The 27,402-nt window shown below is 42.1% G+C and overlaps 1 protein-coding gene across 5 annotated transcripts in view; it reads right to left on the bottom strand.

The window, feature by feature from the left end:
* The window catches only part of SPATA7 (spermatogenesis associated 7), a 78,766-nt gene extending 57,216 nt beyond the window's left edge, over positions 1–21,550 (bottom strand). For 3 of the 5 annotated variants that reach the window (XM_020811426.3, XM_072986527.2, XM_072986528.2), the window contains exons 1-2: positions 21,158–21,550; positions 5,453–5,521 (exon numbers count right to left, since the gene is read on the bottom strand). In XM_020811426.3, the coding sequence (XP_020667085.3) occupies positions 5,453–5,521; positions 21,158–21,422 (334 nt within the window). In that variant the 5' untranslated portion in view covers positions 21,423–21,550. Of the gene's footprint in view, positions 1–5,452; positions 5,522–20,494; positions 20,523–21,003; positions 21,026–21,157 lie in introns of those variants that run through there. The other 2 variants (XM_072986529.2, XM_072986526.2) reach the window with 2 other exon arrangements.
* Positions 21,551–27,402: the final 5,852 nt, after the last annotated feature.

Here is a 27,402-nt window from a genome sequence, read left to right as displayed (position 1 = left end):
GCGACTTTCTCCTGGCATCCAATGCCCATTTACTGTTAGGTCTAGAGCATGTGTCCCCCCAACCTGTCGGACTGGCGTCTGTGGTAATTTGTATTGTTGGTGTAAGGGGTCTGAAGGGTCTGCCAACAAGAAGACTGGACCGGAGAGACCACCAGGTGAGTTGTTCCGCAAGTTCTGGTATAACCATCAGGAGTTTGAAGGGGGAGTCCAATAGAGAGTCAAACAGCGCTAGGTACCAAGCCTGGAGTGACCGCATCTTCAGTCTGGCATGCTGGATTACTGCAGTGGTTAAAGCCATGAGACCCAACAGCCTTTGTACCTGAAGACCTTGAACCTTGGCTCCTGTAGCGAAGAGGTGAAGCATATCCTGGATCTGTATGATCCTGTCCTTGGGTACAAATGCCTGAACCAAAACGGCATCTAGGACTCCTCCAATATATGTGACCCTCTGTGTGGGGTGCAAAAGGTTTTACCTGGGGACCATGTTCAGACAAAAGGGATAAAGTAAATGAAACGTCATGAAGGAGCTTCTCAGAAGAAGACACCACCAGCAACCACCAGCAACCAATCATCAAGGTAGGGAAAAACAGTGATACCATGAAGCCGAAAATGAGCCGCCACTGGGGCCAAACTTTTTGTAAACACCCGTGGTGAAGTGGATAAACCAAACAGGAGGGCCTTGAATTCATAAATTAGTCCATTGAGCGAGAAACTCAGGAAACAACGATATTCTGGACAAATGCTAATGAGGAAATAAGCGTCCTTGAGGTCAATAAGAGCAAAATAGTCTCTTTGCCTTAACATCTGGATAGTCATGTCCAAGGAGATCATGCAAAATCGCTGAGGTGTAATATAGGAATTCAGGGGGCGAAGGTCAAGGATGGGACGAAGTTCTCCAGCTTTTTTAGGAATAATGAAATAGCGTTAAAAAAAAAATCTTTGCGTAATGTCAGGGCTGTAAACGAGTGTAATAGCATCCTTAGAGAGTAGTTTGTCAACCTCTTGCTACACTACTGGAGAGGTAGCTGTGTTCCTGACCAGCCCCGCACATGGTGTGGAATGGAATTCAGTTGCATAACCCGTGGCTACAATGGTAAGAACCCAGGTGTCAGATGTGATAGCTGCCCAAGCGTGCAGGAATGGTGCCAGACGAATCAAGTGAGGAAGTGGTGCTGGTGGGTTCGTAGTGTTAAAGGTTCTGCTTGGTCTTCCGATCCTGTCGGCAGGCCTGCTGACAAGGTCTTTGCTTAGCCGGTTGCTGACGAGACTGACCCTGAAAACCAGACGCCTGTGACCTCTGGTGATCAAAATAGGATCAGTAAGAGTAAGGACGGCGTAAAGCAGATTGTGAGCGGGTTTGCGATGAATAAGAGCGAGCTGTCTTCAGTGTTTAAGCAAGCTCTCCAAGATTTCATCAGTTTTGGGGTAGAAGAGGCCTACTGCGTCAAAGGGTAAGTCCTTCATCCTAATTTTGACATCATCGAAGATGTTTGCGGAATGCAGCCAGGCATGTTGATGCAGGGAAATGGCTGTGGTCAACTGCTTTGCTGCGGCGTCCTGGCTGCGATCCGTTCCTGATGAGCCAGTGACACGGCCTCTTGATGATGGGAGACGCTTGGAGTCCTGAGGTCCTCAGGAGTGGTTTGCAATGCAGGGATGGCCTTATTCTACAAGTGCCGATGGTATGCGCCCATTGCTGCCATGTAGTTCGCCACCCGCAAAACAAAGGTGGCCAAAGAGTACATCCTTCTGCCCAAGAGATTGAGCTCTGCCCTTCCTCATCAGTCAGTGGTGAAGACGATCTACCCTGGGGTCAACTTTCTGTGGCATCAACCACCAGTGAATTTGGCAAGGGATGTTTCGAAAGGAAGTCAGTCTTAGTCCTGTGTTTTATACAAATTTTCGACCCGCCTGAGAATCTGATGCAGTGGTCTATCCCACGGCTCTTTGAGAAGGCTCAAAAGAGAGGAGATACAAGCCAAGTGGAGTGGTGGTACCTGGTCTTTGGTAATATCGGCATAAACTTTATCTCATTGCTCCACCATAGGCTGAATTACCGCAAGGTTTAACACCTCAGCAATACGTTTGATCTCTGAGAATAGGCCGTGTACTTGTCTGAAGGCGAAGGAAGATGGCTGCCAGCTACATCTGATGAAGGGATAGGGATATATAATAGAGCATCTTCTCTGATTTCACCTTCATATGCGCTGGAATCAGTGTAGAGCTCGAAGTCACGGCCCGGAGACTGAGCATACGATGCTCAGGCCTGAGAAGCACTGAACTCGGAAGGTGCTAGGGCCAAATCCTCGATGAGGTCATCATCCCAAACGCACAAAGTATGAGAGGGTGAAAGAGAAGGAATAGCTGCAGCATCCGGACATTGTCAAGGTTGAGCTGGTAAAGCTGATGGAGGTGCCCTGGCAGATGATACTGATTCTTGCTGTCGGGATCAATGTACTTGGGTCCGAGAGGGGGAACGTTCATTGGGCCGATGATAGATGTCCTCCAGACAGGGATGATATCGAGGCGGAGGAAAAGCCTCAAAATATGGAGGCCCGTGTCGGTACATGACTGGATCATATGGCATCGGGTAGCCAGAACCCTTGAAACCAAAGCCCCGTGGTCGGAAGAATTCTCTTGGGTCTTCCCAGGGAGAGTGTCTCCAGTCGCCCGATGGTCAAGCGTGGTCGGCCTCGGCCTCGAGAGGGCACGTCTTTTGTTTTTTCTTCCAGGGTGTCTCCGTAGCCAAGCCCAGTGGAGAACCAGGGCTGGCTTGAGCCTCCTGCTGATTCTCAACCGAGCTGTGAATAGACCTGGGAGATAGTGGTAACACAAGGACCTCCGACCCCAAGGGAGGAATTTCCTCACCTCCTGACGGTACAGTGACCAATAACATGTCATGCTGGGCATGAGATATCGACGTTAACAGCGAGAGCACAGCTGAGGGCTTAATCAACTTAGAAGAAGATTTCTTTTTCTTCTTTGGTGTCAAGCCTGACGGAGGCTTCGACATAGAGGCTGAGACAGTCGACCTTGAGCCCGAGGAAGTAGATTTTGGACACCTGCGAGCCTCGGAAGGTGAATGAGCCGCAGCTGTGGAAGCTCCCAAAACAGATGTGGAGGTTCCATGGTCGAAGAACGAGCTGAGCAAAGAGATTTTCCCCACAAATGGGAATGTAATCTCTGCAATCTCCGTTTCAAGGCTGTTTTTGTAAAAGTAATAAGAATAAGAAGCAGTTTTGGTGTTCCTCCTCAAGACAAAAGAGGCAGAGTGAATGGCAGTCAGAAAGAGGCCCTTTGCTGTTGCAGGAGGCACAGCACTTAAAAGGCCCCGACGTGGCCATAAACTCTAAGCAAACAAACAGTTTTACATTTACAGAACAGACTCATGATTGGAGAAGATTGGTCAGCCAAGCCGAGGTCAATAAACAAGGTCTGATAATGATTAAAGGGATTTGTGAAAGGGAAATAGCACAAGCTCCGGTTTGCGTTGCTGCTGTAGCGGTGGCAAAAAACAGAACTGAGCCACTCGGTGCTGGGGGCAGGGTTATAGCCAGTGTGGGAGGCCCTGGCACCATGTACTTAAATCTCTAGAAGGTTCCGAAACTGCTCTGTTCAGGCACAGATTAACCCATTAGTGTGCATTTATAGAGACCACGAAGAAGAAGCAGAGTCCGTCTGTATTAGATGAGGCCAAGTACATTGATCTTACTAAAAATTCTAATGATTTTAAATGTTTATACTTCAGCTTCCATCTCAATTTAAATGTAAAAGTTCCATCAAAACATTAGATATGTAAAACATGAACATACACAAATTCAGACAATAAATTAGAAAGAACCAAATCAAAACCAACCAAACTTGACTTTGATTCAAAATGTCACAGAGAAGCCAGATGAACAGGGATTTACAAAGCCTTAGCATGACCACGGCAAAGACTATGTTTCTGTGAACCAAAGTTCAGATCAATGTTGGATATGTACGAATACTTTCACAGATTCTAATTCAGTGGTTCTCGGCCTTCTCCATTCTATATGTTTCAAAATTCAACTCCTCATACCGCCCCAGCAAGCATATTTAATGCCAAATAATTTTAGGTTGGAAGTCCAAAACATTTGGAGGCTCCAAGGATGAGAACCACTGGTCTAAACAGAAAGGGCAACGCCACATGATAGAAAGTTTTAGGTATTCTAGTCCTAAACCAAGATGGGCAATCTACAGTCCTCTAGGTATGCATAGACTTTAACACCCATCAGCCCCAGCCACTGGGGCTAAAAGTCAGGGCTGTCAAGAGTTACCTGAATAAATTAAAAGCTATTTTCAGGTTATAAAGAATCAAGTTGCCAAATTCTTCACAGATACCTAACTTACAATAAATTTAAAATAATTTAGCTTATGTGATATTCATTCTGACATTCTATATACAGCAAGAAAGAATTATTATTCTATTAACCAGTTTCCAAGCAGTAATGTGACATCTACCAAACATTCAGTTCTTTACTGTTCACAGAATCAGCAGGAGTAGCAGGGCTACTCCCATGCCTTTCATCATTGCAGCTTCCACCCCATTTTCTAAACTTTACAATGTTTACTTGAATTGCTAATTTTATAAAGCTTCATAAATAGCACCACTGATAACAGAAGGGCTGAACTAGGACAATAAACACAGAATAAAAATAAACGGTCACGTTAAAATGCAATCTTTCACTTACAAGCCATGAACAAAGCACATGATCACAGAGTGATTTTAGTGATGCTCCTGAGATGTAATGTTTAGTTTTTTAACAGCCAAGGCAGCAAAGCATGTATTTGCATATGAAGCTAAGATATTCAAAACACCTACTCCAGAATAGCCCCATTATGAAGTCAATGTGATTACTCTGAAATAAAGTGGTTTAAATACTGCAGCTTGAGGGTCCTGACAGATGATTTCATTTGAGTGAAGACTAACAGTTTTCAATTAACTGATGTGACAATTCATTATTTATCGATAAAGAAAACATTTAAATCCTAATTCACAGTCTCTCAGGACACAATCATCATTACTGAGGATACTGTTGTATATACTTTTAAGCGCATGTCTTGAACTAGACAAACCATTTATGATATATATTGTTAAAAAAGTTGCCAAACTTCATTAACTATCTTTTATTTTAAAAGATATTATTTATTTATTTGGTTGAAAAGGAGAATAGATTAAAACTAGAAAGTTTTAATTGGCTTATATTCTTGTACTGAGAAACATTATTCATTATTCTAATTCAACCTAAGTTTTTTGGTCAGCCAAAAAAGCTGCAACCAACCGATAGCACTGTTAAAATCTGAGTCAAACTGAGGACTTTAAATAAAAGCAACTTTAAAAAACAACAACAGACAATATAAAGAGCACTTTGCACAAAGTTGTTCTAAAAAGACTTATTATTTTCTACATTAAGTATTGTAAATTCCTTACCATTACTTTTTGTACTTAAATGTCCTTTGAATGGACTTGCTGGGCCATACCTTGGTATATATTCCATCACTAAAACGAAAAGAAACAGAGAAAAATAGTTGAATTATACAAAGTCACCTTAATTTAATATTATTATAGTTATAGGAACACAGAATAGAGTCTCATGAATAGTAGTAAATCACCAATTTAAATCAATTCACTCTGTATTCAACCTATAATGGTAAAGCATATGCCCCCTATTTCGGTAGATACAGGTATACTTAACTCTGTATGAGACTGGGCTTGTAAATAGAAGAGGAATGGCCATAATTTTTCTTTCACCTTAAAATGAAGGAATAACATCTGTTGAGACACATTTAATGAGTGACCTGGGAAAATGCAACATTCCTTCCTTGGGAGAGAAAGATTTGTGGATCCCCCATGCCACAAATGGATAACTACCCACCAAAAGCATGAAGGCAACAGAAGTCTGAATTAAAAAGTGACTACAATTCAGTTCAATAAACATACAAAAGGCTTGGGCCATGCACTTTCTCCTCCCACAGCACACTGACTCCTTCCCTGACTTCAGGTCAAACCCTGCACTGTGGTAAGCGTAGTTTGGCTTGGTAAAAAGAAACATACATGCTGCAAAATCAGATGTGAAAGAATGTCTAAAGGAAAAGATGTGGCTTTACAGTGGGGTCTTGACTTGAGAACTTAATCCGTATTGGAAGGCGGTTCTCAAGTCAAAAAGTTCTCAGGTCAAATCTGCATTTCCCATAGGAATGCATTGAGAACCATTTAATCTGTATCTGCTCTTTTCCGTCCATAGAAACTAATGGGAAGCTGCTATTCCGCCTTCGACCACTAGAGGGGGATATTTTGTTTCTTTCTTAGGTCAAGAAAGGTTCAGGGAAGGCAGGGAAAATACAGTCCAGGCAGTACAGTACCAGGCAGTCTGAAGACTGTCTCCCAATCCACTCTCTAAACGCTGGGAGGAGTGAGGAAGCAGACAGGCACCCTTTTCACTGGCCAACAGTTAACTGAAAGTTCACATTTTGCACTTTCCCTGCCTCCCACGTGGGTTTTTCCAGTTCTTAACTCAAATCTAAGTATGTAAGTCAAGTCAATATTTTCCTATGAGAGTGGTTCTTAAGTCAAAATGTTCTTAACTCGAGCCGTTCTTAAGTCAAGACCCCACTGTATATGGAAGCCACATGGCAAGTACATTGGAACCATAAGAATTTAATAGCAGGAAATTTCTTGACTCCTATGTTTAGCAATGTAAAGTGCAAGTAGGACCTTTAACAAAATGCTCCTTGCTCTCTATCCAAGGCCAAGCCTCACTATTAAGCTGAATGATGCTGAGGATACAGCAACTGGTAGCCCCCTGGCCATTCTGTCTCAGTCCACCAGCCTCACTTCTCAATCTGAGGACAATGCTGCATGTACCTTTTTGTCCACACTAAGCTAGCTGACTGCCCTAAGATGAAGTGGAAGATGCTCTCCTGATGCCATTCTCAGATTCAAATGTCAGATTAGTGGGCTTCAGCATGTGGAATTGGGATGCTTCATTTTGGCTACCACAGTTAGTGCTGCATGTGCTGAACCTCCTAAAGGAATCACTCTTATTGAGGCATCTGGCTATATATTCCATTCTATCCAGGCATTCTACAGTACTCTTATTCATTGTTTCTCTCTCTTTTTTTCTTCTCAAGCGTCACCCCACTTTCTGTAGGTATAACAAAACTAAAAACTGATTTGTGGTAACTTAAAGACCAGCAGTGTGAGTTGTGTGGCAGCTTTTCTGGATTACAATATACTTCCCTGAGACCCAAATGGATTATTCCAAGGAAGTACACATTTAAAATCTGTTAGAATTGTAAAGTGTGCAACTCTTTTGTTTTACATGCTGAAACAGACTAAACCTTGGATTACATCAGCAAAATGTTTCCAAGTTACTCCTTGTGAATTGTGAAACCCCCCCCCTTTTTTTTTGTTCAGCTGACACCGGGCCATTACCAATTCCTTTGTTCCCCCTCCGTAATATCTCCACATCAAATCCAGCCTGCTGGGAGGTTACTACTATATTTGTTCCATGTTTCATCATGCAGTACAACCAACATTCCATTGAGTTTGTACTGTACCGTTAAATAGATTAATTTCCTTTACTCTGTTGTGTGATCCCACCTTCCCCACCTGCTATCATTTGACTCTCTTAATTTTTTTCAAAATTAATTTTCAAATGGGGATGTTGGTGCATTGGTATGCTTCTGTCAAATACGACCTAAAGCACTCTTAGCCCGCCACCCACAGCATGCTTTTGCCAGGTAGTGCTAATAAGACAATGCACTTTTGAGGTATTCCCGCAGCACAAGTGATTTACCAACACACTGATATACCCACATATATTTTAAAGGGGGGCAGGGGGCAAATAAATACACAGAGAAGGGGGCTGTGTACTGTTTAAGGACTATAGACAAACATAGCACATTTAATTTACCCTAAAAACGGTGGAACAGTTAAAAATGTACGAACCACTATCACAGGATATATGTCACATGACCAAAATGCATGATTATACAAGAAGCAGAAGATGTGAGAAAAAAGGAGCATGTATCTAATGTGAGCACAGCCTAACACAACTACCTCTCTGAACCTATTTTCTATGTATGCTGAGCATATGTAATAATCATTTGTTTGGAAATACTGTAAGCACTCCCCATGTTTTTATAAAGATTTTTACACTTTTACAAAAACTTTGAATTACCCCAAGTATGGGCTCCTGTTTTTCAGAGGCCTTCTTTTGGCTACAAAGAGTAACCATCTAATTTTACTGCAATGCTGTAAAATACCAGGCAGATTAACTCTTTGCCTGGGTGGAACTGGCTTTTAAAATGAGTTTTCCCTTAAAGATTTGTTAGACAGTATTCCTTTCTTTTAAAAGTGCATGTGTTAATTTCACACTGTGTTATGCTTTTGTAAGTACTGAATGGGTGTGATACCATAATATAAGAGCTCCTTTACATGCTTTCACTGTGGTGTGCAGATCCTATTTTGAATAAACAAAGAAAAAAATAAAGGTTATAGAAAGCTTCTATCTATTCCCAAGGAAGCATCAACAGAGGCTTTAAGGAATTACCACACCCATTAGCCTCTAAGCATTCATCCATTAGACTATCTGTTACAGAGGTGACACTCTGGTGACAGGAAATGATAATTTCCATCCCTGGATGAACTACTGCATATACTACTACAAGTACTAATGAACAGATTAATTCTAGTTTAGTAGACTTCATTTCTATATCTTATCAAAAATTATTACACACCAAATACACCACAATTTTTAAATACAGTATATAATTTTAAGCCAATGGTTTGCACTTAGTTCGTTCCCTCTGTTGATTTTTAAAAAATTAATGTTAATTACACATAGCTCAAAAAAAGAAATTAATGTGGGAATTAGCACAAGAGAAGACAGAAGGATAATAAAGTCTCCTAGCACATTTGCATGATATACTCTTGTGGACTTAATCACGAATGGTAATTAATGATAGTATCTCAATTAAAACAATTATCAGCGTACATTTTTATTCACAAAATGAATACATATGTTTAGTTTTTTCTGATACATTCACCTACCTAAAATATTAAAATAGTTGGTTACATATGTCATACCAAAAGAAAATCACAGATTCTGTGACAAAAAGGATACATTCTGACAGTTCTTCCACAGAAGTTTATTTTGCACTCAGCTGTGACACGCAAGAAGAAACATAAAATAAGTCCACATTATGATGGATATGAAATATGAGGCTTCTTCTCTTTTATCCATCTATATCCCCAAGTGCCAAACTGAAAATTATATAGCTTTTTGTTTACAAATATGCATGCACTATTCTGGATTTCTTCACTACCACTTCTTTTACAGTTTTGTTATGTGTTGTCAGGTTTCCTCTAACTTACAGCAACCCTACAAATGAGTGGCCTCCAAATGTCCTCTCCTCAACAACCTGTTCAGCTCTGCTAAACTCAAGGCTGTGGTTTCATTTATGGAGTCAATTCATCTCATATTTTCTGCTGTCTTCGCCTTCTCATGATGTGCCCCAAATATGACAGCTTCAATTTCATCATCTCTGCATTCACAGAAAGTTCAAACTTGATTTGATTTACAACACAGTTGTACTTCCCTCCTCTAGTACCATACTGTATTTCAAATCGATTTTTTCCCATTCAGTTTTCTTCACTGTTCACTTTTCACAACCGTACATAGTATTCAGGAATACAACAGTATGGATGATCTGGATCTTGGTCTCCAATGGCATGTTCTTACACTTGAGGATCTTTTTTATTTGTCTACTCAATCTTCTTTTCTCAAGGCTAAACATGTCCCATTCTTTTAGTCTTTCCTCATAGGGCTTGGTTTCCAGTCCCCCTATCATCTTTGTTGCCCTCCTCTGAACTTGCTCCAGATTTTTGGCATCCTTCTTGAAGTGTGAGGTCCAGAACTGGTCACAATACTCAAGATCAGGCATAACCAGTATTGAATAGAGGGGAACTAGTACCTTGTGTGATTTGGAGACTATACTTCCATTAATGCATTCTAAAATTGCATTTGCCCTTTTCTGCAATTGGATCACACAGTTTGCTCAGCTTTTAATCTACAACAATTCCAAGATCCTTTTTGCGCATAGTATTACTGAACTAAGTATTCCCCATCTTGTAACTATACATTTGTGTTTTTCTCCCTAGGTATAAAACTCTGCACTTACCTCTGTAAAATTTAATTTATGTTATTTTCAGCCCAGTGCTCAAGCCTATCAAGATCTTTCTTAATTTTGTTCCTGTTGTCCAACATATTAGCTATTCCATTAATGCTATTAACGCTCAACTGCAGTCCTGCTTTGACACTTTCTTCTTTCACTTGCATCAGAAGTTGCTTCATGTCACACTACTGCTTTCTGCAAGTAAGATGCTGCCATCTGCACGCCACAATCTCTCATAAAATAAGTTTCTTGTCCAGCATATAGGACAATCAAGTGCTGAGGCACATTTATTTATTTCAGAACAACTCACAATTCCCCATGATCCACACACCTAGAAGCTTCATTCTACTACCTGATCTTCTGAAGAAATTGTTTGGTGTACTCGATCAGCCAGCGTACATTTGCAATATGTCCCGGAGTTCCTCTTTTTTAAAAAAATTAAGCTTGAATGTCATGCATTTTTTGCTGCTACACCTTGAGCATCACTTTGCTTGCATGGAAAATTAGAGCAATGGTCATGTCATTTTTTTGCTGCTACACCTTGAGTATCACTTTGCTTGCATGGAAGATTACAGCAATAGTCATGTCATTACTGCACTTCTTGGTATCTCTCTTTTTCGGGATGGGAATGTATACTGAATATTTCATGTCTATGAGCCATGGTTTTATTGTCCATATTTGGTGGCATAATTTTGTTACGATTTTTACCAATTTATTTTCTGAAGTTTGAAATAGTTCCATTGGTATTCCATCTAGCCCTGGTGATTTACTTCTTCCCAGTGCTTTCAGAGAAGCTTTCACTTTCTAATATTGTTGGTTCTTCATCATAGGATTCCTTTTCTAAGGAATCCATCATCCTTGCACCTCTTCTGTATAGGTTTTCAGTATAGTGCTTTCATCTTCACTTAGTTTTATCCTGGTTAGATTCTATGTTGGTCTTTCAGAATTTAATCTAGGCTTAAATTTTCCTTCGATTTCTTGGACCTTCCAGAATAGATCTGTAGTTTTTCCTCTTTTTTTCCCTTCTATTTCTTTGCACTGGCCATTGTAATAGTTCTCTTTGTCTCCATGTGACAGTTGCTGAGAAGCTGCAAGATTCTGATCCTACTTCCATCACCTTTTACTTTTGCTTCTCATATTTCCTTATCCAATTTTCTTCAATCATCCATCTGGGCTTCTCTTCTCTTTTGATTGCAGGAATGGTCTTCTTGCATTCTTCCATAATAAAACATTTGGTTTCAAACCACAGTTCTTCTGGTTCATGAACAACTGAATTTAGTCTGTTCTTTATGTGGTCTTTAAATTCACCAAAAATGTTATTTAAATTATATTATGCCACTATTTTAAAGCTCTTTTTCAGCTTTACTCTAATTTCTGAAACAAACAATTCAAGCTTAGTACTACAATAATCTTCTGACTTTGTTTTGGCAGAAAAAATACAGGTTCTTCACCTCCTACGTCCAAATCTGTAGGCTATTTGATTTCTGCATTGGCCATCTGGTGATATCCACTTATACAGTTTTCTCTTCTGTTGCCTCAATCAAGTTCTATTTGCCATAAACAGACTGATAGCTTAACAGAATTCTATGACTCATTCTCCTGATTTCTTTTTGACTGCAGGCCAAATTCTCCAACAATATTTGGTTCTGTTTTGTTTCCTACTTCTGCATTCCAGACACCTATGATGATTTTAGTGTGTTATCAATGTCCTCATTAATGCTTGCATAGAAGTTTTTGGTTTCTTCTTCTCCAGCATCTGTTCTCAGAGCATAGACTTGAATAAAGGTTATTTTGATATTATTTTGATATTGCAATAGATAATTTTTGGTCAGTCTTTCTGTTATTGCCCTTAATTGCCTTTGCTAAATCTTGCTTCAGAATCAGAGTCACCCAATTTCTTCTGAGTTTTTATTTCTAGAGTAAAACACCTCGTAGTTCTCTGACAGAAAATGCCCCATTCCAGTCCACTTAGTTCATTGACACCAAGCACTAAAATAGTTAAATGTTCCATTTCTTGCTTTATGGCTTCCAGTTTACCTTGATTTATATGTCTCACAGTCCATGTTGCAATTGTTTGTTGTATGCCACTGAACTTTCCTTTCACCTCTGTGCATGTCAGCCACTAGATGTCCTTTCAGCTTCAAGTTGCATCATAAGCTATTTGTATCTGTCCTTTGCTCTTCACCAGTACATGACTGAGTGCTGTCTGACCTATGAGTTTCATCTCCAAGTACTATCTTTAGCTTCATTTTGGATTATTTCATCATAGTGTCTTCGAGGTAAGAAATATTTGGCAATGATTTACCATCAGCTTCTTCTGCACAGTACTAACAAAATTTAGTTGGGTGACAATTGTCTAAAAATTAGAACCTGAAAAAATGTGACCTTTCTGAATTGCAGCTTAAACAATTCTGGGAGTTAATATCTCAAAACTATCTTTCCCAAACTGCCTATAACCTATGTCACTTACAATCTGTGAGATACTGGTTCATCCACATCTGATCTCATTCTACTTTAAGATTATAGCAGACAGAGAAAGAGGGGAATATTTAAAAAACATTTTCACTGCACTAACTGGCTTCCAATATTTCCTGGGCATTATGAAGACTGAACACACTCTTTTCAAGGTATTAATGATAATGCGTGTTTGAAATTAAACCTCGCTGTTCGCAGCTTACTTGCATATAATTAAAAAAACAAAATACATGGGGAAGGGATGCATTTTTAATTATGGGAGGTATCAGTTTCTGCCATATGTGCATTGGAAAATCTTCATAATCCATTAAATAGATAAAGAATGCTAATACATTTATCGTGGAGGATTACATGTTCTCATGTTTCTCTGCAGCAGCAGCAAACAAACATACGGTACAAAATACAAGGTAAGTAATTTGTAGTCAGAGAGCTAGTGTGGTACAATAAATAGAGAAACAGAAGAGGATGCAGGAGAGCCGGATTCAAAGGCCTCCTCAGAAATGGAAGCTGACTGGAAGCTTAAATATCAAACATGTCTTGAAAACTGTATTAGGGTCACCTAGCGAGGAGCTAGCCCCCTCTATACAGTACTGGTTAGGCCTCACCTTGAGTATTGTGTCCAGTTCTGGACACCACTCTTCAAGAAGAATGCTAACAATTCGAACAACTTCAGAGGAGGGTGACAACGATGATCGGGGGGCTCGAAAACCAAGCCTTATCAGGAAAGACTGAAAGAACTGGGCATGTTTAGCCCTGAGAAAAGAAGACTGAGGGGTGATATGATAGCACTTTTCAAATATTTGAAAGGCCGTCATACAGAGGAGGGGAAAGATCTGTTCTTGATCATCCCAGAGTGCAGGACACGCAACAATGGACTCAAGTTAAAGAAGCCAGATTTTGGCTGAATATCAGAAAAAACCTTCCTGTTAGAGCAGTACGACAATGGAATCAGTTACCTCAGGAGTTGGTAAGTGCTCCAACACTGGAGGCATTCAAGAAAAACTTAGATAATGACCTGGCAGATATGCTTTGATTGTATTCCTGGATTGAGCAGGGGGTTGGACTTGATAACCTTGTAGGCCCCTTCCAACTTCACTTTTCTATAATTCTATAAAAAGTCCCAGCCTGCACGGCAACAGTCAGGAACTTTGGCAAGAGAAATTGGAAACACTTGGACGTCCAAAAGCTGAAAAGCACTAATTTAGAACATAGGTAATACCTCTTAATTGGTTACCTCCTTCTATCAGAATGTTCAGAATGTCTATAAATGTGATTATTAATTTTTTATCATTGCAGTACTAAAGAATGACTTGCTGAAGACCATCTCATAGAGTTTCAGAGGCAATAGATATGTGAATGTAGTCCACCTCCCCGACACACTGCCACTAGAGTTCCCACAATATCATACTGGTTTTTGGCCATCAGTGCATCTTTTCTGTCTTGGCTGGACTCAGTGAGGCTCAACCTAATGCCTTCTAGTTACCCTGTTTCCCCGAAACTAAGACAGGGTCTTATATTAATTTTTACTCCAAAAATGCATTAGAACTTATTTTCAGGGGATGTTTTACTTTTTTAATGTACAACAATCTATGTTTATTCAAATACAGTTGTGTCATCTTATTCTGGTTGCTGCACAGTGGTGGAGGGCAGGGCTTCTCTTAACTGGGGCTTATTTTTGGGGTAGGGCTTATGTTATGACCATCCTGAAAAATCATACTAGGGCTTATTTTCAAGTTAGGTCTTATTTTAGGGGAAACAGGGTACGTCTTGAATTACAGTTCCCTTCATACCCAGTCAGCCAGTTAAAGGATCAAACATGTGGCTTTCTAATATGTTTGGAGGATATCTGGTAAGGGAAAGGTCATACTGCTTAAACAGATAACTAGCAAGATTTTTAAAAAAATTAAAATCTGCTTGGCTATCACCATGATACATCAAGGCAGAGAGAGCATAGTTTAATACAGTGGTGCCCCGCAAGATGGGCGCTCTGTTTGACAATGAAATCGCATCACAACGAACTTTTTGTAATCGCAAAAGCGATCGCAAAACAATGTTCCCTATGGGGGAATTTCGCTTTGCGATGAGCGGTTCCCTGCTTCAGGGAACCGATTTTTAACAGCTGATTGGTGGTTTCAAAATGGCTGCCCACTGTGTTTTCGCATGGATTCCTCGCTGCACAGGCAGCGAAAATGGCCGCGCTATGGAGGATCTTCGCTGGACGGTGAGTTTGAAGCCCCTAGGAATGCATTAATCTGGTTTTAATGTGTTTCTATAGGCTTTTTAAAATTGCATTACGACGTTTTCATTCTACAGCGATTTTGCTGGAATGAATTAACATCGTAATGCGAGGCACCACTGTACTAGAGACGGGGGTATTTGTATATGAATACGCACAGGTGGAAATAACGAGGGACTGTCCACTCAGGATTTCATCGCTGCCACTGGCTCCGTAGCGGCTTCCTATTGCTCTGTTCTTCGCAGTGGACTAGCCACTCTCTGACCCAGCAGAGAGGCTTTTCATCCTGCCTCCTGCCAGGACAGGGTAACTGATTGCGGACAATGGCACGATAGGAAGGCACTGCAGAGCCGGCGACAGTGGCAAAATTGTGACTGGACCCTCGTTATTTCCACCTACGTGTGGATATTCGTATACGAATACCCCCATCTCTATTTAATACTAGAAGAGCCCACTAGGTAGTAAGGCAGCCTGTAGTTCAAGCACCAAATTACTCATCTAACTTTAAACACTTGAGCAGTTAGAATATTGCTGGCAAAGGCAGCAAAGGAAATCTAGTAGCCCACTGCTCTGTATTTATTAGCTTCAATTAAAGAAGCTTTTTGAAGGTCAGGCAGTCCTCTTTTAATTTAACACAGACATGTGCCCTGCTGAAAATGGGTGAAACTAACGAAGCATGTGGGCAATCTGACCCTCAGAGACTAAATCAGCAGAGGATTCAGTGGCACATATTCTATTAAAATTCACTGCAAAAGTTACTTCTCAGCGAATTTATTGCTCTATTGTTTTTTATCCTCTGTCAAGTGGAAGAGACTTTCAACAATATACAGTGGTACCTCGCTTAACGGGCGCCCCGTTTAACGACGAAATTGCATAGCAATTAACTTTTTGCGATCGCTTTTGCAATCGCATTGCAATGTTTTAAATGGGGAAAAATCGCTTTGCGATGATTAGTACCCTGTTTCGCTTACCATCGCAAAGCGATGATTTTGGAACAGCTGATTGGTGGTTCCAAAATGGCCACTGGGTAAAAAAAATGGCCGCCCGCTGTTTTCTGGGACAGATTCCTCGCTTACCGGGCAGCGAAAATGGCTGCCGTATGGAGGATTTTCACTTAAAGGTGAGTCTGAAGCCCATAGGAATGCATTGAAGGGGTTTCAATGCATTCCTATGGGCTTTTTAATATCGCATAGCGACGAAATCACTTTGCAGCGATTTTTGCTGCATCAACTATCATCGCTATGCGAGGCACCACTGTATTTCAATCTGTAAAGCACAGGCTAGTTCTGTGACTCCCAAGTACAGCAGAACTGACTTCTACCAGCTGGAAAGGCTTTAGGTACCTGAGAAGATTGACAATGAGGATGGAGCCAATAGTATGGAAAGGGAGCCAAAGCTAAATCCTCAATCCATAGGTCTAAAAGCAGAGTAGGTACAAGTCATGAAATAATCCAAAAAGCAAGTACTGTATATGAAGTTCATTGGGGGAACCTAGTCCTCTTCCCCCAACTGAGGACAACTGTAAAGTTCAGGATGTTTTATACGATTACACCCACTCATCAGAAAAGAGTTGGCTTTATCATTACTCAGAGGAAGGCAACCCTTGGGTGACAGTGGTAGATGTTCCTCAGATTCTCCTGTACACTATGTGGCTTGAAGTAACCCTTAAACAAATCTTAAACAAATTTAAGAACCTAGTGTGTACTGAAGAAAGATTAAATTGCCAGCCCAATCAGTTTCTGAACATATCTGGTAGTCTGCACTGGTCTTTCCTTGCAGACATTTACCACAGCAGAATGGCACTAAAAGTCTTATCTTCAGCAAAATAAAGGACATTTAAAGAGTGTTAATTGTATCCAAGCCCTTTTTAAAGTCAAAGGAAAAAGCATTTAATATACAGAGCATGAAATATACAGAGAAACAACACTGGGGTTGCAGGGATTTACTGAGAATCATTCACATTCAAACTGATTTGACAAAGAAAATTTTGCTTAGGGGAGGGACCAGGCAAATCAAGCTTAATCTTCCACCTGCCAAAAATCCTCTTCAAGGGGCTGGTTTTACTTCAAGTCCATCCTACTGAAAACACTGTTCTAAACTACATTAATTTGGGGAGACTAAAAGCCAGTAGTTGCCAGTCATTTGATGGACAACTACACGGACATGGCAACTGTAGTAGAATACAGCCATCCAGGCAAGGGAACTGTAATTTTTCTTATCACTCTCTTATTATACATACTACAAGCTTCTACAATATTGTGCTGAAGAAGTTTGAATGATAGTAACCACACTTACTTTCTTTGTATCAATCAGTGTTGTTGGTGGCATGTGAGTTCCTTTGTAGATGTACTCTTATTTTTTAATGCAGACAAGTCTTCCTTACCTCAGGGTTTTCACCACCACCACTCCCGTTAATAATTACATAATAACAGTTGTGGTTTAGAAAAATGTGCCATATTGGAGAAGAAAAATAGCAACTATGCCATTAGAAATCAACAGTGAAGAAGCCCTTAATTGCACAAGTCTACTTCAGAATTAGGTTAAAGGAACAAATTAATAGCACTAATTCAACATGCTAAGCTTTTAGCTTTTAAATGTTAACAACAATGGACGAATTTTCCAATTTCTATCCCTGAATGCTAGCACATTAATTTTCAAACCTAAATTCCAAGTTCTGTACTATACAATTAAATAACATAACACAGAACCAAAAAAGCACAGATCCAATTAAAATAAAAAATATATATTCCAAACTCACTACAACTTTAAAATTAAAAGAGCTACAACTGTGTAGAGATTAAGTTTAGCAGTCATTTACATATAATATGGGCTTCATTTTTAGTTAGACAAGAAAAATCGTATTTTTGGATTGCAATGTCCGGCATAGTGTAGGATTCTCAGAGATATAGTCCAAAAAAGTACTAACTTTTTCCATCTTTGCCTTTAACCAAAGCAGGAAAAAATGAGAAAGAACAATACTGAGAACTTTTTAACTGAAAGTATGATCTTGTGCAAGCAAAGCACATGCTTTATCACAAAGCAATAATTTTTCCCCCACTCAGAGGCTTCAGTTAGGTTGGAATAAATTTATAGATCTCTTTGTTAATCTTACGCACTGCACCATTATAAAACAGTATAAGACAATCAAAATAAAAGGATAGACTGTTGCCCCTAACAAAATATCTTGGATTTGATTGGCATTTAAGACTAACTACAGTGGACCCTTGACTTATAGACGGCTTGACTTACAGACTTTTTGAGTTACAGACTTCTCTGGCCGCAAAATTTAGGTTTGACTTGCAGCCTGAGAACTGACTTACAGACCAGAAAAAAACCAAAATGGAACAAAAACGGCCTGTTACGGGATTAATCGGTTTTCAATGCACTGTAGGTCAATGGAGACTTGACCTACAGACTTTTGACTTGAGAACCGCCTTCCAATATGGATTAAGTTCTCAAGTCAAGACCCCACTGTACATTTGAGACAGACAGCTGAGCCTTTGGGCAAAATTCGCCATTCTGTCTTATCCTGCAATAAGAATGTCAACTGATTGTCCCAGTTAAAACAACTGAGAAAATAGATGCCCATGAGTGTTAAGTCTTCTAACAGCAATCAAATCTTAAAAATTATCATACTTATTTACCCTCCAAGAATTTATCCTCCAAAACTCAGGGATTTTACTTTAATCATTTCTAAACAGTCCTTCAATATGCATATGCCACAGGTGTCTTATCATAGCAAAGCCAGTGCAAAATGAGAACTGAAGCAACAAACCCAAATCCACAGGGTATACTGTAAATAGTAAAGCCAGTGAGAAAAACCATACGGTCCCCACAGTCTTTGGGGACAGTAGTAGGCATCCTTCAGTCTCGAAAGACTATGGTATCGTGCTCTGTATGGAGGACTTGGAACAGCGTCTAGTGTGGCTGAGGAGGCCAATTCGAGAGTGACAATCCCTTCCACACTGGAGACAAATCCAATCTGTCCCCTGTCCAGCTCCCTGGTTTTGCTTCCTTTGTGACTTCCTCTTTGCCTCAGCCTGCTGGACAAGGGTCTCTTCAAATTGGGAGAGGCCGTGATGTACTGCCTGCCTCCAGGCTGAACGATCAGATGTCAGAGTTTCCCATCTGTTGAGGTCTATTCCTAAGGCCTTCAGATCCCGCTTGCAGATGTCCTTGTATCGCAGCTGTGGTCTCCCTCTGGGGCGATTTCCCTGCACTAATTCTCCATATAGGAGATCCTTTGGAATCCGACCATCAGCCATTCTCACAACGTGCCCAAGCCAGCGTAGACGTCGCTGTTTCAGTAATGTATGCATGCTGAAAATTCCAGCTCGTTCTAGGACTACTCTATTTGGAACTCTGTCCTGCCAGGTGATACCAAAAATCCGTCGTAGGCAACGCATATGGAAGGTGTTCAGCTTCCTCTCCTGCCGGGCACAAAGTGTCCAGGACTCGCTGCAGTACAGGAGTGTGCTCAGGACACAGGCTCTATAGACCTGGATCTTGGTATGTGTTGTCAGTTTCTTATTGAGCCATACTCTCTTTGTGAGTCTAGAGAACATGGTGGCTGCTTTCCCAATGCGTTTATCCAGCTCGACATCTAGAGAGAGGGTGTCAGAGATGGTTGAGCCAAGGTACACAAAGTCATGAACAACCTCCAATTCTTGTGTGGAGATGGTAATAGAGGGAGGTGAGTCCACACCCTGGCCCATGACTTGTGTTTTCTTCAGGCTGATTGTTAGTCCAAAGTCTTGGCAGGCCTTGCTGAAACGGTTCATGAGTTGTTGGAGGTCTTCAGCAGAGTGGGCAACAATGGCTGCATCGTCTGCAAAGAGGAAGTCCCTCATGCATTTCAGTTGGACTTTGGTCTTCGCTCTCAATCTAGAGAGATTAAAGAGCTTTCCATCTGATCTAGTCCGGAGATAGACACCTTCTGTTGCAATCAAATCTTAAAAATTATCATACTTATTTACCCTCCAAGAATTTATCCTCCAAAACTCAGGGATTTTACTTTAATCATTTCTAAACAGTCCTTCAATATGCATATGCCACAGGTGTCTTATCATAGCAAAGCCAGTGCAAAATGAGAACTGAAGCAACAAACCCAAATCCACAGGGTATTGGGTTAACAATATCAGGACTGCCTTGAAGTGTTCATATTATAAGTAAAATATAATTATAGCTTTTAAATGTTAAAAGTAATTTTTAATGGTGTTGAGAGTAAATCCTGTGGTTAGGAAAGGCCTTGGGATGGTTTGTAACTCTCTCACATATTTCTTGTGAAGGCTGGAAAAGCAGCAAAACAAAAAATGGCCATCAGACCAGGTTTAAGGAACTTGGCTTGACCTAGGCAGAACCTCTTAGCTGAACCAAACTGGGGATTAGTTTGAGGGCATCATTGTTTGGCACTGCCACGTTCAGTACCAGAACTGCAACCTGTTGTAAGGAACGCAGCAAAAGGCTAACTAACACAGTTGCCATGGAAAATTTTTATCTTGAGAAACACCACCAGTGTCTCACTAGTAATGTGAGGTTAGCAATTGTGCCTTTTGATGGGTAGTATGTTTTAACTCCAGAGACCTTTGCAGTGCATGCCGGGGAAATGTGGCAATCATGAAGAAATACAAGCCGGGAATCTCCCACACTTCTCATCCTTTGGCTGTAGAATCATTCTGGAACTTTCACCGCCACTGCCTTCTCCCCATAAAACGGGAAAGGCGCGTTCTGGAATCCCAGAAGAACTGGAGGCGCAGCACCTGTCCCGGCGTGTTCCCCTTAATCCCCCCTCAATGAAAGCCACCTGCATCTCTTACAATACACGCATGAAGAAGGTTAACGTGTGCAGCCGCTGCCCACTTTCCTACCCTGGCCTTGCTTGGGGGGAAGGGAAAACAAGGGGGGCGAGATGTACAGTGCCAAGGCCGACGAGGGCTCGGACGGTGTGGTCCAAGGGCAATGGCAGGGAAAGGGTAGGGGATTAATGGTGAGGCGGAAGGAGGCGAATTAACTAGCAGGCCTTAAAGGGGGGGGGGATACAGAGCATGCTGTGCGCGCGCCTCAGAGAGAGAGAGAGAGAGAAAGAGAGAGACCCTAAGATGGAGGGCGCCCGCCCGCCTCCTTCCTCAAACAGGCCAGGCTGGGGGTGCACAGGCTCCCTGCCCGTCTCTTCCTTTCCTCCCTCCCGGCTCGCAGGCTTCGTCGACCTCCCAGCCCGGCCGTCCTCCTCCGCCTCAGCGGCTCTACCTGAATTGCTCCTCCTCCTGCTGCTGCCGCCGCCGTCCTCCATCCTGACGCCCATCTTCTCGGGCGGCGTCCTGTAGCCCAGCGGGGCCCCAAGAAGTCCGGACCGCCGGCCTCCTTCTCTCCTCCGGGCAGGCCAGGGGCGGGCCTGGCAGCCGGCGAGGTTGCTATGGGCACCGTCACTCGCTTTGCCGCCGCCGCCTCCGCGGGGAGTGTTAAGTCCAGGGACCGGGAAAGACACGGAAGGGGGAGGACGGAGATGGCCCATGCTGGCCTAATCCTGTGCTCGTTTCTTTGGGGGATGGTGCGGCTGGAGTTTTCGGGAGGGCTTATTCTCTGGCAGAAGTGCGCAGGATTGCAGACCAGGAAGGAGAAATTTAGGGGGAAAGGGGGGGGGGAAGGGCGCTCTCTCGCTTGGGGTATTATTATTATTAATTGGACGTAATATCAGTAGAACGCGGCTCTGGGTTTCGGAAAGTGATGGCCTAGAGTGGGGAGATGTTATGTTTTGCTCCACCGTCACCTCAGTGAGGTCATACCCCAGCTCCTGCGCAGCTGAAAGTCAGCTGTGAGTCAACATTATCCCCTTTATAGTGTCTGGAAAACCACTTCATTTCTACAGTATTTGAAAGCTATTGGCTCCAGTTTCGTTTCTTGAAAGTTAGCTTTTGCTTTTGTTGTGGGGGAGGGTAATTAAAACATCACCCTTGGTTTTGGATTGTGCAGAAGGACTGCATGGGCTCCCCCACCCCCCTTCTAGTGGTCTCAAAAGAAACTTTTCCATCTGGGTGTTGAAATGAGAAACGCCAAGAGATATACACTTAAAGCAGTCTTAAGCATGCTTATTGGAAATAAACCTTCTTATAGTCAGTGTGCTGCTTATATACTGCCCCATAATGCTTAAAACTGTCTTTGGGCAGTTTACCATTTAATTATGCAGGCTACACATTCCACACACACACAGCCAGCAAGCTGGGTAATTGATTTACCAGCCTTCAAAGGATGGAAAGTTGAATCAACCTTGAGCTTGGAATCTAACTTAAGTTGTGATCAGGGTCTTGACTGCAGTTTAATCATTGTGCCATTAAGCTCAGTGAGGCTTTACCCTCCAAAACTCAGTGATTTTACTTTAATCACTTCTAAGCAGTCCTTCAATATGCATATGCCACAGGTGTCTTATCATAGCAAAGCCAGTGCAAAATGAGAACTGAAGCAACAAACCCAAATCCACAGGGTATAAATAGTAAAGCCAGTGAAAAAAACCATACGGTCCCCGCAGTCTTTGGGGATAGTATGGGTTAACATTATCAGGACTGTAAATGTTAAAAGTAATTTTTAATGGTGTAGAGTGTAAATACTATGGTTAGGAAAGGCCTTGGATGGTTTGTAACTCACACATTTCATATGAAGGCTGGAAAAGCACTAGAAATAAAAAATGGACATCAGGTTTAAGGAACATGTACGTGAGACAGTATAAAGAGAAAAAAAAGAGGGAGATATAAAGATACCACTAGAAGGTTTAGGACCAGAATAATGGACTGTACTGGTATATCCTTGAGGCCAAGGTCCATGGAGGAAGGTGGTTCAGTTGGGACCTAGCTGAATCAGAAGCCACCCAAGGGAGTCTGGTTTCATCACCCCTGTTATGGGACTGTATGTGTGGTGAGGAGTGGTTGTTTGGGAAATCCGACCCATCGAGAGATTCGCACCCTCTCCCTGTTGAGGAAAGAAAACCCTGGTGGAAGCTTACCGTTGTTATGGACAGATTTTCCTGTAGACTTTGGTCACGTTGACCCTACAGAAATTATTGTTGAGAAACCTAAAAATCTTGTTAATGAGTTTGTTTTTAAAGAAATGTCCCTTCTGTCTTTTCCCGCCAAAACTGAGGAACTGTCAGACACTATCAATGAACCCTGTCACATAGTATCATTGTCTTTTTTTATGAGCCTTGTCATGTCCACAGTAGGATAGCCTCAGTTTGGTCATTTTAAAGGGCTTTGCTTCCATGTAAATGTGTACAGGGTTGCTCTGATAGGACATTTTCTGGATGCAAGCCCAAAAGTGTACAGAAGTAGTACTAAATTCTATTTCTACAATTTTTCCAGAGTTGACAACATTCTTGTAAGGTAACTTAGTAGAACTTCTATCTTACATGAAATAAAACAGTAGACCTACTGTGCAATTCTGGAAAGTCCTACTGTAACCCATATGCCACTCTCTACATCTCTTAGTGCCTGGGGAACTGTATGCCTGTATCAGGTATAATCCAGTGAGTCCCAGTTACTGAGTTGTAGTCTGTTTATCTGGCTAGCAGTGGTTTTATACACACATCATGCTGGCAAGTGGCAACAAATACTGTAATTCATGCCACAGTTCTAATACATACCATACCTATATGGAGGCTTACTTGGAATAGTAGTGTGGGAAGAACCTCCAGAAGAGGCTATTAGCTGCTATATCACTGCAGGTGTAGCATAAGTCTGTGTCCTGCAAAGCATACTTTATTCCCCTACACTTTGCCACCTCAGCGACCACCATAGAACATACAGAATGCAAAATGTACTATTCTTTCATAATCGTTTATCAAGGCTACACTAATTAATATACCTTCATCTAGGTATGACTTCTACTTTCATGGCTTTAGGGACATTTCATAATTTGTTTTCAACCATACCCTCCAATGAGAACCTTCTTCCAACATTAAATTAAAGGAGCATTCATAGGTGGAAGGAAGAAAGACCACATATTGACATCAGCAAGACTCGCAATAAAAGAAAAGTGGAGGAATTTGCCCAAGTGCTTGAGGAAACCCTTCCAGGCCCAGCTGATGCAAATGCACCTGAACGATGGGAAAATTTCAAGAATGCTTTTTATAACACTGCCTTGTCCACATTTGGCAAGAAGACCAAAAAGACAGCAGACTGGTTCGAAGCCCATTCGGAGGAGTTGATGCTGGCCATTGAGGATAAGAGGAAAGATCTAGCAGCATACAAAGCCTGTCCTAGTGAGTACAACTTGTAGGCTCTTTGAGCTGCTCGTAACAGTGTCCAACAGGCTGCCAGGAGATGTTCCAACGATTATTGGCTCCAGCTCTGCTCTCAGATACAGATTGCAGCGGACACAGATAACATCAAGGGAATGTATGACAGTATCAAGCAGGCTTTAGGTCCAATACAGAAGAAATCTGCTTCCTTGAAGTCTGCTACAGGTGTGATTATCCAGGACTGAGCACAGCAGATGGACCACTGGGTGCAGCACTACTCTGAGCTATACAGTGGTGCCTTGCTTGACAAGGATAATTCGTTCCATTCAAATCGCTGTTAAGTGAAATGAAAAAGCCCATTGAAATGCATTGAAAACCGGTTCAATGCGTTCCAATAGGCGAAATACGTCAGCGTCCGGTGAAGATCCTCCATAGGGTGGCCATTTTCCGGTGCCTGTAATGCGAGGAATCCATCCTAAAGCACAGCGGGAAGCCATTTTGCACAGTAGGCGGCCATTTTGAAACCCGACAATCAGCTATTTTTGATTGTTGTTAAGCAGAAAATTTGGGGACCGATCAACGTTAAGTGAAAAAAGCCATTCAGTCATCATTTAGCGATCGCAATAGTGCAAAAAACTAATTGTCACGTATTTCCTCGTCTAACGAGGTAATCGTCAAGTGAGGCACCACTGTATTCCAGAGAGAATGTAATAACATAGAGTGCCTGTGTGTCTTGGAAGATTTGGACAGCGAACCAACTTTAACAGAAATCAAAGCAGCCTTGGATTCCCTCGCCTCCAGCAAGTCACCTGGAAAGGATAACATCCGCGTTGAAGTGCTGTAAAGAGATCATCACCACTGAGCTGTATGAAATCTTTTGTCTTTGCAGGAGGGAAGGTGGAGTACCACAGGACATGAAAGATGCAAACATCGCCACATTTTATAAGAATGAAGGAGACGGGTGACTGCAATAACTACCGTGGTATCTCTGTACTCAGCATTGTAGGGAAGCTGCTTGCCCATGTTGTGCTGAAGAGACTCCAGGTGCTTGCAGACAGAGTCTATCCAGAATCACAGTGTGGATTTCGAGCTAATAGATCCACCACTGACATGGTATTTTCCCTCAGACAGTTGTAGGGGAAATGCAGGGAACAACAGCCACTCTTTGTGGCCTTTATAGATCTCACAAAGGCCTTTGATTTGGTTTGCAGGGATGGCCTTTTTAAAATACATCCCAAGATTGGATGTCCACCTCGACTCCTTAACATCATCAGGTCCTTTCATGAGGAAATGCACTGTAGTTTTTGATGACTCAACATCAGATCCCTTTGACATCCAAAGCGGAGTAAAACAGGGCTGTGTCCTTGCATCAACCCTGTTTGGGATTTTTTTGCTGCCATGCTGAAGCACGCCTTTGGAGCTGCAACAGAAGGTGTCTATCGCTGGACTAGATCAGATGGAAAGCTCTTTAATCTTTCTAGATTGAGAGCGAAGACCAAAGTCCAACTGAAGTGCATGCGGGACTTCCTCTTTGCCGATGATGCAGCCATTGTTGTCCACTCTGCTGAAGACCTCCAATAACTCATGAATCGTTTTAGCAAGGCCTGCCAAGACTTTGGACTAACAATCAGCCTGAAGAAAACACAAGTCATGGGCCAGGTCGTGGACTCACCTCCCTCTATTACCATCTCCACACAAGAATTGGAGGTTGTTCATGACTTTGTGTACCTTAGCTCAATGATCTCTGACATTCTCTCCCTAGATGTCGAGCTGGATAAACACATTGGCAAAGCAGCTAACATGTTCTCTAGACCAGTGGTCCCCAACCTTGGGCCTCCAGATGCTCTTGGACTTCAACTCCCAAAAATCCTGGCCAGCAGAGGTGGTGGTGAAGGCTTCTGGGAGTTGTAGTCCAAGAACATCTGGAGGCCCAAGGTTGGGGACCACTGCTCTAGACTCACAAATAGAGTATGGCTTAATAAGAAGCTGATGGCATATACCAAGATCCAGGTCTATAAAGCCTGTGTCCTGAGCATACTCCTGTACAGCTGTGAGTCCTGGACCCTTTGTGCCCGGCAGGACAGGAAGCTGAACATGTTCCATATGCGGTCTCCAACGCATTTTTGGTATCACCTGGCAGGACAGAGTTCCAAATAGAGTAGTCCTAGAGTGAGCTGGAATTTTTAAAATGTACAGTGGTGCCTCGCTTGACGACGATAATCCGTTCCAGCAAAATCACTGTACAACAAAATCATCGTCAAGCGAAAGTAAAAAAAACCATTAGAATGCATTAAAAACCGGTTAATGCATTCTAATGAGTGAAATACCTCATTGTCCAGCGAAGATCCTCCATAGGACGGCCATTTTCCAGTGCCTGTAAAGCAAAAAAGCCCTCCTAAATACAGCGGGGAGCAATTTTGAAACCTGACTATCAGCTGTTTTCTGATTGTCATTAAGTGAAAAATCGGTTCCCGAAGCAGGGAACTGATCATCCTCAAGTGAAAAAAGCCCTTTGAAGCATCGTTTTGCAATCGCAGTAGCAATCGCAAAACATTGTCGTGAAGCAATTTCATCGTATAACGAGGTAATCGTCAAGTGGGGCACCACTGTATACAATACTGAAACAGCAACGTTTACGTTGGCTTGGGCATGTTGTAAGAATGGCTGATGGTCGGATTCCAAAAGGTCTCCTGTATGGAGTTAGTGCAGGGAAATCGCCCCAGAGGGAGACCACAGCTGCGATAGATGGATATTTGCAAGCGGGATCTGAAGACCTTAGGAATGGATCTGAACAGATGGGAAACCTTGACATCTTGTCACATTCCCGGTCCGATAAACCAGTCCAAGGTCAGGAATACCAAGAATGCAAAGCCAAAAACCATTTACCAAACCAACTCACAGAACGTAGTCCAAGGTCAGAGTCCAGAGCCAAACACACAACGTAGTCCAAGGTCAGAGTCCAGAGTCAAATACACAACGTAGTCCAGGGTCAGAGTCCAGAGTCAGGAACACGGTTCAAGGTTATAGGAGCATGGATGCTAGCCAGAGGTTTTGACTTGTTGCTTCCACAGAAATTCTAGCTGACTAGGAGCCGTTTTTATAGCAAAACAGACCCTTGAACTGCTGGAAACCTTTCCATCCTGTCAATACTTTTCGCCATAAGTCTTCCCCGAAGCTTGTCTGCTGAGGAAGGAGAATCTGGAGGCAATTCAGGTGTTTCTGATTGCTCAGCATTCTCCTCAGCCTGAGTTAACCCTTCTGGTTC

This window comes from Pogona vitticeps, chromosome 1 (genome assembly GCF_051106095.1).
Source record: "Pogona vitticeps strain Pit_001003342236 chromosome 1, PviZW2.1, whole genome shotgun sequence".
Lineage (NCBI taxonomy): Eukaryota > Metazoa > Chordata > Lepidosauria > Squamata > Agamidae > Pogona > Pogona vitticeps.
The sequence above is the reverse complement of the archived record's forward strand: the minus strand, read 5'-3'. Positions and strand labels throughout refer to the sequence as shown.